Source organism: Cryptomeria japonica, chromosome 10 (genome assembly GCF_030272615.1).
Source record: "Cryptomeria japonica chromosome 10, Sugi_1.0, whole genome shotgun sequence".
Classification (NCBI taxonomy): Eukaryota; Viridiplantae; Streptophyta; class Pinopsida; order Cupressales; family Cupressaceae; genus Cryptomeria; species Cryptomeria japonica.
In genome coordinates, this window is record NC_081414.1 from 829,437,988 (window position 1) to 829,451,779 (window position 13,792).

A 13,792-nucleotide genomic window follows, 5' to 3' on the forward strand; every position below is an offset into this window, starting at 1 on the left:
ATATTGAAAAAAGCACCAAAAGGTCAGTTGAAGAGCCATAGAACACTCTCAAAAGGGTCCCCTAAACACCATGTTAGCCTATGGGGACCAAAGTCATAGGCTAACCTCTAGAAATAGCTGATGCCTAAAAAGGGGACATTACAGATGCATTATGAGGCTTCTTATCACAAGTTGGAGAAACTACTTTGAGATTTTCTTTGGGCCAGCTTTGACCAAGGTAAGGGTTTCTATCACATGGGTTGGGATTTTTGTTGCCTTCGCAAAGATTGTTGGCACTTGGCCTTTGTTGATGTGCAATGTGAAGGCAATTCTCTTTGTGAAACATGGTTTATTAGGGTTATTGAAGGGAATGAAGCTTGGAAAATTCTCTTTAAGGAATTTCATCTCACTTTTTCTTACGATTACTCTTTTGTTCATCAAAATTATTGTGACATTTGTGCCTAAAAGCATTTGGAAAGCTTTGGAAGCCATTAAGCCTTGGCTTATTTAGAATGGAAATAGCATTTAAGATGGGTTCTTTGTTAATCAATTGTTTTTTTGGTGGTCTCTTGTGATTACCTTTGGTGACGTTCCTTGGATTTGCTCACTCAAGTTTTTTAGAAGAGGCATTAGATTATTTAAGGTTTTTGTAAGTCCACCTCTACTTGGCTTTCTTGGATTGAAGCTAAAGCCAAATCTAATTTAAATCATCAAGATAAGGAATCTTTTTATGGAATTTTTAAGGCAATTCTTTATATCCTACAACACAAAATTGGCATTTATTCAAATCAGCCTTGGTGGAAAAATATGACATGGGTCATAGACACTCCTTTCATAGCTAAACTCGTAGTAGATGGTGTAATTGGTTCTCTCCTCACTTGCCTATGTTTCACAAATTCAATAAGAGATGGTCACTTTGCTCATCTACTTGTGTTTAGAGTAAGAGATTTCAAATAGTTTGGAAGGCCTTTGTGGAACTCTAACTTGGTGTATTTTATACTAGGGTCTTCCCATTGGTGAACACCTTGTCCATTTAGGTGTGCCAAACCCTAGATGCCCTTTCTATGTCCATTTTGAGATTACTAAACAACCTTTTTGATTTTGTATTAGAGGCTAGTCACCTTGGTCATTGATTCATATTTTCTTTCAAGTTTCAAGCCCTTCAAGCTGAAATTCTCTTCATGGCACAATGCTCTTTTGAGGGATGGACCCAAGCTTCTAGATAAATTCACCTAGATTTAGCATACTTTTTGATTGGGGATTCTTTTTTCTATATGCTTGCTAATACATCAATTGATAAGCATTTTTCAGCTTATCTCCAATTTGCTCCCATAGATCTAGGTGCAAGTAGATGAAGTGGCTCTAGAGGTGGCCGTTTTATCAAACCCTTATAGATTGTTGGGCCAATGCTTTGTGTACTATTGCTTGGTTCCTTCCTTTGCGACGTTGTGGCCCTTCCCCATGTTAGTCAAAGGTGTGGGGAAGGCTTGGGTGCAGTGATAGCTCTTAATGTCACTTTTAGAGCTCGGCTGGTTGGTTTCCTTCCTGTTGACGTGTATTTTGTACACAATCATACACAGAATAAAATACCGACAGGCATCTTATCCTCTCTTGAGAAAATAGTCTCTAACTGCTGAAGATCTGCGAAAAGGATCAGTTAGATGGACTCCAAGGTTCTTTTAGTGGGGTCTCCACGTGTGGACAAGCTTTTTAGTGGTATGATGTGATTTGCTGTTTCCTCCAAGGCGTCTTACGGATTCAAAAGTTCGAAGATTTTACTAAACTAAAAGGAACTTTCAAAAAAAAAATGGGAAAAAGGACAGGGTTTAAGGAAGTCTAATCTAGCCTAACCCTATGAACGACTTAGCATGAATGAGATTTGGCAAGACTCAACTAACTTCAATTTTGCCATAAGGTAACAACTCAATTGAAATTAGTGCGATCTTCTAAGGTAATAATGGTATTCAATGCATCAAAGACCGAGGACACTACTACGAAGGTACATATCCTAGATGCGAAAATGCTTGAAGGTTAATGACTCAAAATGTTTTCCAGTCGACCACGCAAGGCGTTCCTACAATCAGCAAGAAGCTAGTGGTTTGGATTGCGAATCCTACCAAATATCAAATCTCACACTTAGTCTTTCAAATTAACAAACTACTTTGATTGAGCGTGATTCAAGTACATCCAACAACCATGAAGATAACTCAAGAAACTTGCAACAAAACACCATAACTTCAATATTTTATTGATTTCCAAGTCATCATATACAACAATTGCTTGAATTTCTCTCTTCAAGACTCAATCTTGCTACAAAATAAAAATTGCTTACAACTCTAATCTCTCTATTTCACTCTTAACTCTATTACAAATGAAATGAAAAATGGGGGGTATAAATAGCATCCCCAGTTACAATGAAAGGTCCAGATTGAAAGTAAATCAATGGACAAGATCATGACACCTAAACCCTAATTAGGGTTTGTTACAAATGACCTCCTTTTTACTGAACAACATTTAATACATAGCCAAATATTAAATTTGGCACAAAAATCTAGGAGGTATCAACCAATGAGAAATAAGATGTCATGTCATCTGTAACAACCTTTCATCTAGAATCTTATTCCCTTTCCAATTCTCTTTCTTAGCATATGCAATGAATTTCGTCACGATTCCTTCGATTTCTGTGCTTGGAATCTCGGGAAGATTCTTGATACTCTCTTCTAAGTGGATAACCTGATCAAATGCATCTAGAAGAGCTGTGTCCCAAGTAGGTTCAAGTTCCTTCGTTCTATCAATCAGGAGCATGGTAGCATACATTTGATCATACTGCTCATCTGTAACATCTGCGTCCTTGCGAAAGATGATCTTGATTCTATCTTCAAATTCTTGTAAATCCACATCTGTCTCGATCTCGATCCTTCTGCCAAGAATGGTACGAAGTACCTCAAATACTCTGTCCTGGATCGGATTGATCACCTCCTCAACTTGACCACATCTAACACTGATGTCCTCAAAGAGAACACTCTTTATATGGAGTAAGGTTGACCATTGAAACAAACTGTGAGAATCACCTTCTAAGATCCTCTCTTGTGCTAAAATTCTTCTGGATGTATGTCTTATAACTTTCAAGACAGGGATGACAACGTCCTTGGTATGGGCAAATGCAGCTACTGTTGCCATCAATCTATGAATAATCTCAAGAACTTGGATAGCCTGATGGGTGATCTTCGACATCCTTGTAACAAACTCTATGGCCACCGTGTGAGATCTATCCATCCAACTACATGTACGCTGGACCATATTCCTGAATCTTTCTGCTTCATTGATTGATTGAAGGGGCAATGCCTGCAATGGTGATCTAACTGGATCCTGACGTCCCAAAGGTTCATTGATGTGACTGAAATATGTCCTCCATGCACCGACCTCTTTCTCAAGCTTTCTATTCTTTTCTACTTCTTCTCTAAACTTGTCCTTCAATGCCTCAAATGTGTCGGTGGCATCATCTAAAGTCTGCTCTGCTGTGGATGGTCCTAACTCAATAGTCTGTATATGATAGTCCTCTGCTAGGATCTCACCCTCATATTTGTCTGCTGCTGGTGTAGCTATCTGCAGTTTTCTAGATCCAGTCTCATCTCGAATCATCTTGGACATCTTTGTAGCCTTCTTCTTCTCTGTTGTCATATGTGAACGTCCCACGAGGCTCTCTAAATCAATTGCACTGTCCTCGTCCTCTATTACGATCACCTTAGTCAATCTTTCCTTCAACCAATCTGGGATATTTGATCTTGTCTCTTGAACTTGAATTTCTTTGTGTACTACTTCTTCTTGTCTGGGAGGAGATGTTACTTCATTATCATTATCTAAATCATAGTCTTGGAGAGATCCATCGGATGAAACATGCTGTGCCTGTTCTTCTTCCTATCTGTCATTCTGTACCATCGATTCCATGGACTCTTCCACTCGAACTGTTCTATCTTCTGGTCTGGAAGATGTACCTGGTGTTTGATCTTTGTTAGCACCTTGCTTTTTCTTGGAAGATTCTTTCTTTTCTGATCTTTCCTTTCTCTTCGAACCTCTCGAATGGAGATTGCCCTCACTGGCACATCGAAGGTTACCTTCACCTGAATTCCTAGGATTAGGATTGCCTTCACTAACACTGGCTCCACCTTCGGCTGGCTTTTCTTCCAAAGTAAAAGACATGGCTATGCCTTGTTCTCTCAACTTCTGATGTTGAACGTCTACCCACCTGCGAGTACAAGACAAGACTGGTGCCATCAAATCATCTAAATCCACGGCCTCGGGCTCATTCCAATTCAAACTTATTGTTTTGCTTTCTCTATCATATGAAGATTGGATGTGCCTGCCGTTGTCCTGAGCTTGGTCGGCTACTCTGTAAATCTTACATTTCCTGATGAAATCCAAAGGCAATCTAGAATGTATCTTTCGTTTCACTTCGAGATCATCTAGGAGATTCATCATAAAATCTTCAATCTGGTACTCATGTCTAAATCTTCTACCGATCGTCTCCTCTAAATGTCCATGTGGATCAAAACTATTCCTCCAAGCAAAAGATGAAAAAGGATACAAGGCTAACTCCTTCTCTGCGTCATCCATGGCTAAGACATTAGGACATACCTCAACTGAATTACCCAAAATAATAGGTACCTGAACTCCATTCTGATGTCTGTGTCTGAATGCCTTCACATATGCTGCCAACTGCCTTGTTACTTCAAGTAACACAATTCTATCTGTAGGGTACCTTGGCAACATGTATGGAGGTAAAGGACATCCATACACTCTAATGTAAGTGAACTTGGGAAACTGAATGAACCAAGCACTGTACCTCTTGATGAATTCCTGGGCATCCTGAGATAATCTGTTGTGAATCCCTCCTTGCAACGTCCTTGTGATGTTCATCGTGAAAGTATCATTGATTAACTTGTAGTTCTTCCCTGGTGGATGATGCAAGTAGGTATAGGATTCACAAACTCTGACCTCACCGGGTCCTCTTCCAATCACTCCTCTGTGAGGTAGTCCTGCGTACTCAACGCTCCTGATTAAGGCATAGATGACGTATGAACTCATGTGGAAGGACTTAGTAGCCCTGAGTCTTCTCAACTGTACGTCTAAGCAATGGCTAATTATCCTAGCCCAATGTATTGTACCCTTTCCTTGAACAATCACCTGGATGAAGTAAAACATCCATTTCTCAAAATAGAAGGCATGAGGTGCTCCTGTAACTCTGTTGAGCATGGTGATCAAATCTCTGTACTCCTCTTGGAAATCAATCCTGTGTGGTGTGTTCGGTACTTTGCTCAGACGGGGACGACTCTTAAGTAGCCAGTTCTTGTTGATTATGCTTAGGCAAGCATCTGGATCATCATCGTACACTGATCTGGCTCCTTCAATGCTTTTGTATATCATGTCCCTGTGCTCTGGAAGATGGAAGGCTTCACTTATGGCTTCCTCTGAAAGGTACGCCAAAGTGTTTCCTTCGTTGGACACAATTGTCCTGGACTGTGGATTGTAATGACGGGCACACTCGATCATCAACTCGTGGCACTGAATGGCTGGAGGAAAACCGGCCGCCTTAATGATGCCACTCTCTATTATTCTCCGGGCGACAGGTGATGGCTTGCCGATGTAAGGGACCTCTCGGAACTTCTTTGTGCTAAAGTTCCCCAAGTTGGTATCTCCAATGTTGCTCCACTTGGACACGATCTTAGTCTCCATTTCTTCGGTCTTCTGATCTTCTTTCATGAGAGCCGAGCGACTGGTGGATGCTCCCGCCTTTGGGGTCGCCATACCTACACAACATTTCATTATAAGAAATAGATTTTTGCAATAAATAACGTAAATAAGAGAGATAAACTTTAGGAAACCTCATGATAAGTCTCTAGAGTTATCATTTCCTAAAATACAATGATTGAGCCAAGAGAAATTCAAGATTCAAAATTTCAAAATTTGAAATACAACGATAAATGAATAAAGCAATAACAATTAAATCGCCATACCTCGATAGAGAGCTAATTCTAGAATGCAAAAACAAAATTTGCCTAGGCAAAATTTGATGTATAAAGATAATCTTCAATATGATCCCCTCAAATTTGACTTCGCCACCTCTGGATAGAATGTGATCTTCACTTATCGCCTTGGACGTGGTCTCAAATGGATCTTCAAATTCGCACCAACAAGTCTCCAAGTCCTTAGCAAATTTGCCTTAGTGTATCCTCAAGCTCGCACTTGGTGTGGTCTTCAAATTCGCACCACCCTTTAATTGCTTACGCCACCTTGGATGGAATTCACACCTCTTCAAACACACTTCGCACGCCTCGCACCACCTTGGGAATGTCTACGCCACCTTTGGTTTGAAATCGCACCACCTTTGGATGAATGAAACTCGCACTACATTCGCCTCTTCTCAATTCGCATAAAGGAAGGTAAAATAATGATGTAGAAAATGATAATTCTACCCCCCTTATATAGCGCATTCATCCTTCATTTACTAAGGCCGACTTAATAAAAATAAAACCATTTCAAACGATTTTTAAATGATTTGCAATAACATGACAAAGCCGACCCCCTTAAATGAGCGCTCAAATCGATTTTTTATTAATTAAATAATTATTTAATGCCTTGCGTTTTTTTTTTTTTTTTGCAAATTTCGATTTTAAATAAGGCAAAAATAATTAATAAATGTTAACGCCATATTAAATGCCAATAAAAAATGGATTTTCGATTTTTTAAATTGATTTAGCATTTAAAGAAATTCAAATTGTTTAATTTGGCGCCAAAATATGAAAATAAAAGGACGTACCTCATCGCTCTGGTCCCTTGGAGAGGGACAGGAGCGATCCATGATTTTGGTCTAGATTCTTGCGTTTTTAACGTTCAACTCCTTCATTTTCACGTCCCAAATCGATCATCTGGTGGTCCTTCGAATTTGAATGCCTCTCTTGTGCGAGCAAATGCATCTCATGATCATTATCGCCCTGGTCCCTTGGAGAGGGACAGGAGCGATCCTAAGTTTTTTGCTTGAAATTTTCCATTTTGGTACGATCCTTTCCTTGCGTCATCTTCCAAACGTCATTTAGAACCTTGTGCGTCCTTGTCTTAACGTGACTTTCAAAGAATGTCATGTGTTTTATCTAACATCGCCCTTGTCCCTTGAAGAGGGACAGGAGCGATCTCCATGTCTTCATGTTCATCTTGTATCTTTGATCTTCGAAATATCAATGCTTGTGTCCTTTGCGCACATCCCACTCGTTTTTGCAAGGTACCTTCGATGTTATAAGGATCATCGCCCTTGTCCCTTGGAGAGGGACAGGAGCGATCCACATTTCTCCTTGATCTTGGCGATTTTTAAACTTCGATCTCCTTTGCAACGTCTTCCCGACGATGTCCTTCGCACTTCCTAACCTTGCTTCGCCTTGATCTTTGAAGGAACGTGAGTGTTTTGATAGGATCGCCTTGGTCCTTGTCCAAAGGACAGGAGCGATGTGGGGCCTTTACACCATTTGGCGATGTTTGGACGTTCAAAACTCTTGTTTATCACCTTGTTGTCATACCATGGACCCTCCAGAACATTGCAATATATTGTCCTTACGCGAATTTTGCATGAATTGATCAATACATCTAATATCGCTCTGGTCCCTTCCTGAGGGACAGGAGCGAAGTTCATCATTATGTGCTTGTTCTTGTTTGTACCAACTTGCAATCAACTTCATTGCGTGGAATGACGTCCTTTCGACCTTCTTGGTTGCTCGAAACTTGTTTGCCTTTTGAAATCTACGCCATTATGTAGATATCGCTCTGGTCCTTTCCCAAGGGACAGGAGCGATCTGGGTCTTTAGAGCGCAAATCCTTCCATGTGATGACCTTTACAACCTTGCGCTTGATGGAAATGCCTTGAAATGTCTTCGCCACCCTTCGTCTTGACTTGGATCGGCCTTGAACCTTGGAGGAACGACCTTGAACTTTGGAGGGACGTATTATCACCATTGTATCGCCCTGGTCCCTTGGAGAGGGACAGGAGCGATCCTTCCCTTGTGGCCATCGTCTTACTTTGCCAGGTTCCAAGTTTATATTCAACGGATTCGTCCTTCTTCACTCTATCCGCCCATGCCTTGACATCATTTGTAACTTTGCAAGAAAAGCAATTATATCAAAAATCGCTCTGGTCCCTTTCTGAGGGACAGGAGCGAACTAGGCATTTAGCACTGGTATGGACGTCCAAAAAATCTTCAAATTATATTCAATGCGTTCATCTCATGTTTTCCCTTGTTTTTGAACGTAAACTTGCCTTGACCCTTGTCTGGATTTTGCAAAATGGAGGAAATCGCTCTGGTCCCTGGGAGAGGGACGAGAGCTATAAGGTACCTCGCCCTGGTCCCTTGGAGAGGGACAGGAGCGATTTAGTCAATATAGGTCATTTTCCTTCGTTTTTGCATCTCAAATTATATTCATTTGGCAAAGCGTCTTCCTTTGGACGTCCTCAAATTGCTAAGTCATCAAAATCTTGCAAGGACAAAACGAAATTTGAATCGTAGCTCCGGTCCTTCACTGAGGGATAGGAGCGATTTTCTTCCTGGAGGTATTTCTGTGCTCATGAAAATCTTCAATTTATATTCAATGGAAAGATCTTGTCGTTCTCCATTACTTCAAACGTAAAATTTGTCTGGACTCTGCAAGGATGATGAGATATTTGAAATTGAGCTCCCGTCCTTCACTGAGGGACAGGAGCGATTTTGCTCCTACAGGCCAAAATAACAAGATTTTTCACATTTTAACACTTCACGAGGTGAAAACAAATCAATTCCAATGCCCAGGATCAAACTTCAAAAAAGTCAAAATTTGGTCAAAATATTCAATCAAACAAAAATTCATATTGACGGTCAATACTTAGACAAGTTTAAGCTCTGCATGAACATTCCAATTGAAAATTAGACCAATTTGGCGAATTCATTGCATTCAAAATTTGCATTCTAGAAAAGAAGCTCAAAAGCTCTCAAAAATGACTGGATTTTGGCTTGAAAAGGCAAAATTTAAAACCCTAAGGCTTGGCCCTAAATCCAGACGACCAACTAACTAACAAAACCCTAGAAACGAAAGCGAAAACGAGCGAAAAACAAGCAAAAAGAGGGGGTCCCCATTTGGGATGGGGCGATGTGTGAAATGGTCACAACACTTCCCAAGTTATTCATCATACTTCCTCCACATCTTCTCAGCGGTGTGGGTAGGTTCTGCCTTTTGGGCCAGGCAAGTTCCACTATACAGTTTGACATTTCTCCTCTTGGAGAAATTCTTGAAAGTCAATTTCTTGAAAAGGAAGAACAAATGATGATAAGATGGTCAAGACTTAGTCTATGGGGGTGGGGTTCCAAATTAGATGACTGGTATCCACCTCCACTGCCAGTTTTATTGCTTTTGTTGCTTGATAGTTTTTATTAAGTTACGAGCTTATTGACTTTTTGATTGGCTGTTTCCTTCTTGTAATTGGTTAGTCTTGTTTAGCAGCTGCTTTCTGTTTGTGTGACTCTAGGGCATGATGCCATTCTGCCCAGTCCTTTTTGTGAATAGTATGTATATTAATTTGAGATAATATATAGATCTATTTCATAAAAAAATGATAAATTTGAGGATTCCCTAAAATGCAATGAAGAACGAATATTTTGAGAAATCTTAAAAAATTTAATTACTTTTTGGGCAATTTTATTAGTATATGAGTGATTATGAGGTTCTAAGCAAGGTGATTAGCAGAAAATAGTAGAGCTACTGAACTAATGTTGTTAGTGCAAAGACCAAATAGAAAATCAAATGAACTGCTGAATTTTTGTATGGTGATAGTTTTTAACAGAAGAAAAAGAGAGAATTAAAAGGGGTATAGTCCTGAATCAACTCTTAGGTTCGTAAAGCAAATGCTATAGCTAGCAAAGAAAACATTGGAGGTGTATCGTAGGCATATATATTGGTTTTCTCATTATTTATTTTGATATAAATCAATAGTATAGTGAAATACTTGTTTCCGTGAGTTGTTTATTATATTTGTAGTATTTTTCTTTAAGTGAAATTATATAAAATGATGTGAGCATTATTGTGTGTTTGTAACCCTCTTCAAGTACTTTGAATCTTGATGATATACAAACAGCGTTGTTACAGCCATTTATGTCTCTCTAAGATCTTTGCTAAATTTATTTTTCTTCTGCTATTAAATCTTGTTTCTGTACTATAGTTTATGAACTTGATGTTTAATATTGCACATTCTGATGAAAGCCAACACTTTTAAATTTCTGACTGAACCATATCTTCCCTAACAAAGGGTTTCTTGTAGAATATTCTTTTATTTCCTTGCAATAAAGCTGAAAATGAATGTTCTTTTCTGGGTTATAAATGGGCATGGGTCATTTTGTTTTTATGTTTTGATCAGGTTGGCGAGATATGCTGTTGAGTCCTACTTGGAGCAAATTCTACGACACGGATTTTTTCATGCAGATCCTGTAGGTTGATTTTTTTTTTGTTTCCTCAAATTTGAAAGCAACTGATGTATATCTTCTAGTACCATGAGTGATTTGTAATGTTTTTTAAGTTATACATAATATTTCTTATGTTATGCTATCTTGCTACTAAGTCTCCTAGTAAATTAATGCTTTTTGTTTGCAGCTATTTTCACATGACTAGGCCACTTTCTTAGCTATGAAAAGCACTTTCAGATGGTATATTAGGCTAAAAAATGATACTTTGTTTTGAATGACATGGTAATATTTGTCTAGAGAAAAGGGTTGCATTCGCACCTGCAAGTTTTAGGTTTCTCCAATAGTTGTGACAGAACGTGTATAATTGTATTGATATGAAATAAATTTATTCCATAGAGATAGGACAGCCCTTATTTGTAACCAAATGTGTGGTTTCTATAGAAGCTCTTTCATAACCATATTGATTAGATTCATGAAGCTGCTAGTAGCTTCTCTCACAAGCCCTTGTAGAATTATATTGATAACAAATAGATTTATTACATTTAGATGGGACAGCTCTTATTTGTAACAAATTGCGTGGTTTCTATAGAAGCTCCTTCATGGCTACATTGGTTAGAATCATGGACCTACTAGTAGCCTCTCTCACAAGCCCTTGTAGAATCATATTGAGAACAAATAGATTTATTATATAGAGATGGGACAGCTCTTATTTCTAACAAATTGCATGGTTTTTATAGAAGATGCTTCATAACTACATTGATTAGATTCATGAACCTACTAGTAGCTACTCCCACAAGTCGCTTACCAAAGAGGCATGTTACCATGTAGCATATACTAGATAGTACAATATAAACCACTTAGCATCATGAAAATCCACGGACTTCTTGGAAAAGTAGTTCATTTACAAAGGTTAGTTTGTTTGGGCACAAGACAATGTATTACAAATTCTAGATACAAGGTTAAGTTTGGAGGTATTTTTCTGATCTGTACTGGGACGCAGTGGGCACTGCATCCTGGTAATCTGTCCTTTTGGAGCTGTTTGACAGGCTTCCTATGGACCTGCCATCTTGTACTTTTATCCAATATTAACATAAAAGTATATTTTGACAATATAAAAAAGAAAACAATTGAATTCGAGGGATAATAACAGATGAATACAGAACTGTCTGTGTGGGGAGAATAACAAATCAATACATAACTGAAATGTGTGGTGCACAAAGCAAATAACGTCTTCACATTTTTGCACAAAGGAACTTTATGAAAATGAAACTAGGTTAAATAAATATAGGGACTTCAAAATCTATGGAAATAGGAAACCACTAAAACCTTTTTTAAAAGTCATCTCTGATTGAAGATTTGCACTCAGTTTTTGATAAAACTATATATTTTGAAATAAACTGAATCCATGATAAATTTAAATAGATGATCTGATTTTGCTTTCAGAGAAAACACAATCCTTATATCAAATTCATTTTACACTACTTCATTAACAATTCTCTTTATCATAATAATTCAATGCCAAAAATAAATTAAGAGCTGGGATTCTTCACCATACATGTGATTTCTCACATGTTTGAGCTTCATGAACTGTAGCATCTAAATTACTGAAAGTAAAGTTAAAGGTATTCTCTAAAGTCACGGGGAAGCTAGACTGCATGTGAGATGTCCCTTGTGGAATCTCACAATGGTATCTTTTTCCATTTAACTCATATTTCCCAACTTTTGGAAATATTACATGGCAAGGAACCCCAAAATGTGGATAGCATGAAAATTTTCTAACTTATTGTAATGTGCCTTCTTGGGATAATCCTGATTTTTTGTAATGTCCCCTTCCAGCCAGTGATCACTCTTGGTGGAGAATAACCTATTCAGGAGGCCCGTAGGCTATTTTTGGCAGAATTAGGGTTTCCATCTTCCGACAGGATTTTGAGTGGGAAGCAGTTGGAGTCTGGGATTTCTGATTGTGGAGTTTTTCTGGGTTTTTAGAGAGCTTAGCAGTGATGGTACATGCATTGCGTTCAGTTGAGGTTTGCATACTTAATATTTTTAGTAAGTAGGGTTTGAGTAGCATATTTTTCTAGGTTTTTAAAGAGTTTTCCGACAATATGACATGCAACTTCATTTGACTACTCTTCAGTGGACTTACTATTTTTAGTAAGTAACAGTTTATCCCGGTTTGTGCCCTAACGGAGTTGGGAGTCACTATTTTTAGTAAGTGTGGAAATTTTTAGGGTTTCAGTCTAGTCTGGTAGCACCGACTATTTTTGGCTGTTATGTGATGGCTCAGTGACTCAGTTCTATTTCTGGCAGGCATAGTTGAGTTCAAAATGCGGTTTAATGGACTTGGTCATTTATAATTAAAGTGACTTAAGTTAATATTTTATGACATGTGGTCTGCAAAATGGTTTATTAAATATTAATACTTTGTCCCAAGTTTAATATTCAATTATTAAACTGGACGACTTAGGAAAGAGGGAAAAATATTCTATTCATAAGATTTTATTATTTCTCCTAAGTCAGGGGTCGAAAAAGGGAAAAGTATTTTGAAATATTACTTGTGGACCTTGGACAAGTTCGAACATGTCTAGGAGAGGAAAAAGCACATCTTGGGCAGCCATATGCTGGTGTAATGAAATGAAATGCAATGCTCATTTGGGTGAAATGAAATGTCATGTAATGTGGGCAAATTTGGAGGGGTTGAATTTGAATTTCGGTGAGCAAATGTTATAATAAGAGCTTGGGCTCTCATTTGGATTTCTTTTGAAAACTTATATTGTTATGCTGTCGGATTGACTCCAGACTTCTTCGAGGGTGAAAACCTCTTAGGGCTTTTTGCAGTTTCGAGTGTGAGACGTCACTCCTAGTTGTGGTTCGATTTTGGATTGCTTGGTTTGATTCCTGTGGGTAGCGTTTGTTGGAGTGTTCAGTGTGTGGCGTCTTCTCCCGCTAGAGGGTGCAATTTTTGGTGAAGAGCGTGGCTTTCATTTGCTGGCCACACTTTCCTTGCAGGCTGTACTTTCATTGCTGGCCGTACTTCCTTGCAGGCCGTACCTTCCTTTGCTGGTCGTACCTTTTGGTGTTTGATGTTGGACGTGTTTGGTGTGCTTTGTGTGGGAGATTTCAGTGATTTTGTGTTCAGCGATCCTAGTTTTTGGGAGTGTGCGAATCTCCTATGTTGTTTGTGCTTCATTGGTGTGGCTTTCCTTAGTTTGTTGTGGTTCGTGGTGGCAGATTGGTGGAGTTGCAGCAGGCTGTTCTCTGTAACAGCAGTTCGGTACTGTGGTTTTTACTCTCTTGCAAAGCTTTTCCTTGTTCTCGTGCTTCTCCTTTAGTTCTATGTT

General features: G+C 38.8%; 1 protein-coding gene across 1 annotated transcript in view; it reads left to right on the forward strand.

The window, feature by feature from the left end:
• Nucleotides 1–13,792, forward strand: part of LOC131076896 (protein ACTIVITY OF BC1 COMPLEX KINASE 8, chloroplastic) — a 179,381-nt gene that overhangs the window by 122,790 nt on the left and 42,799 nt on the right. The window contains exon 9 of the mRNA XM_058014241.2: nucleotides 10,406–10,475. Within this exon, the coding sequence (XP_057870224.1) occupies nucleotides 10,406–10,475 (70 nt within the window). The remainder of the gene's footprint in view (nucleotides 1–10,405; nucleotides 10,476–13,792) is intronic.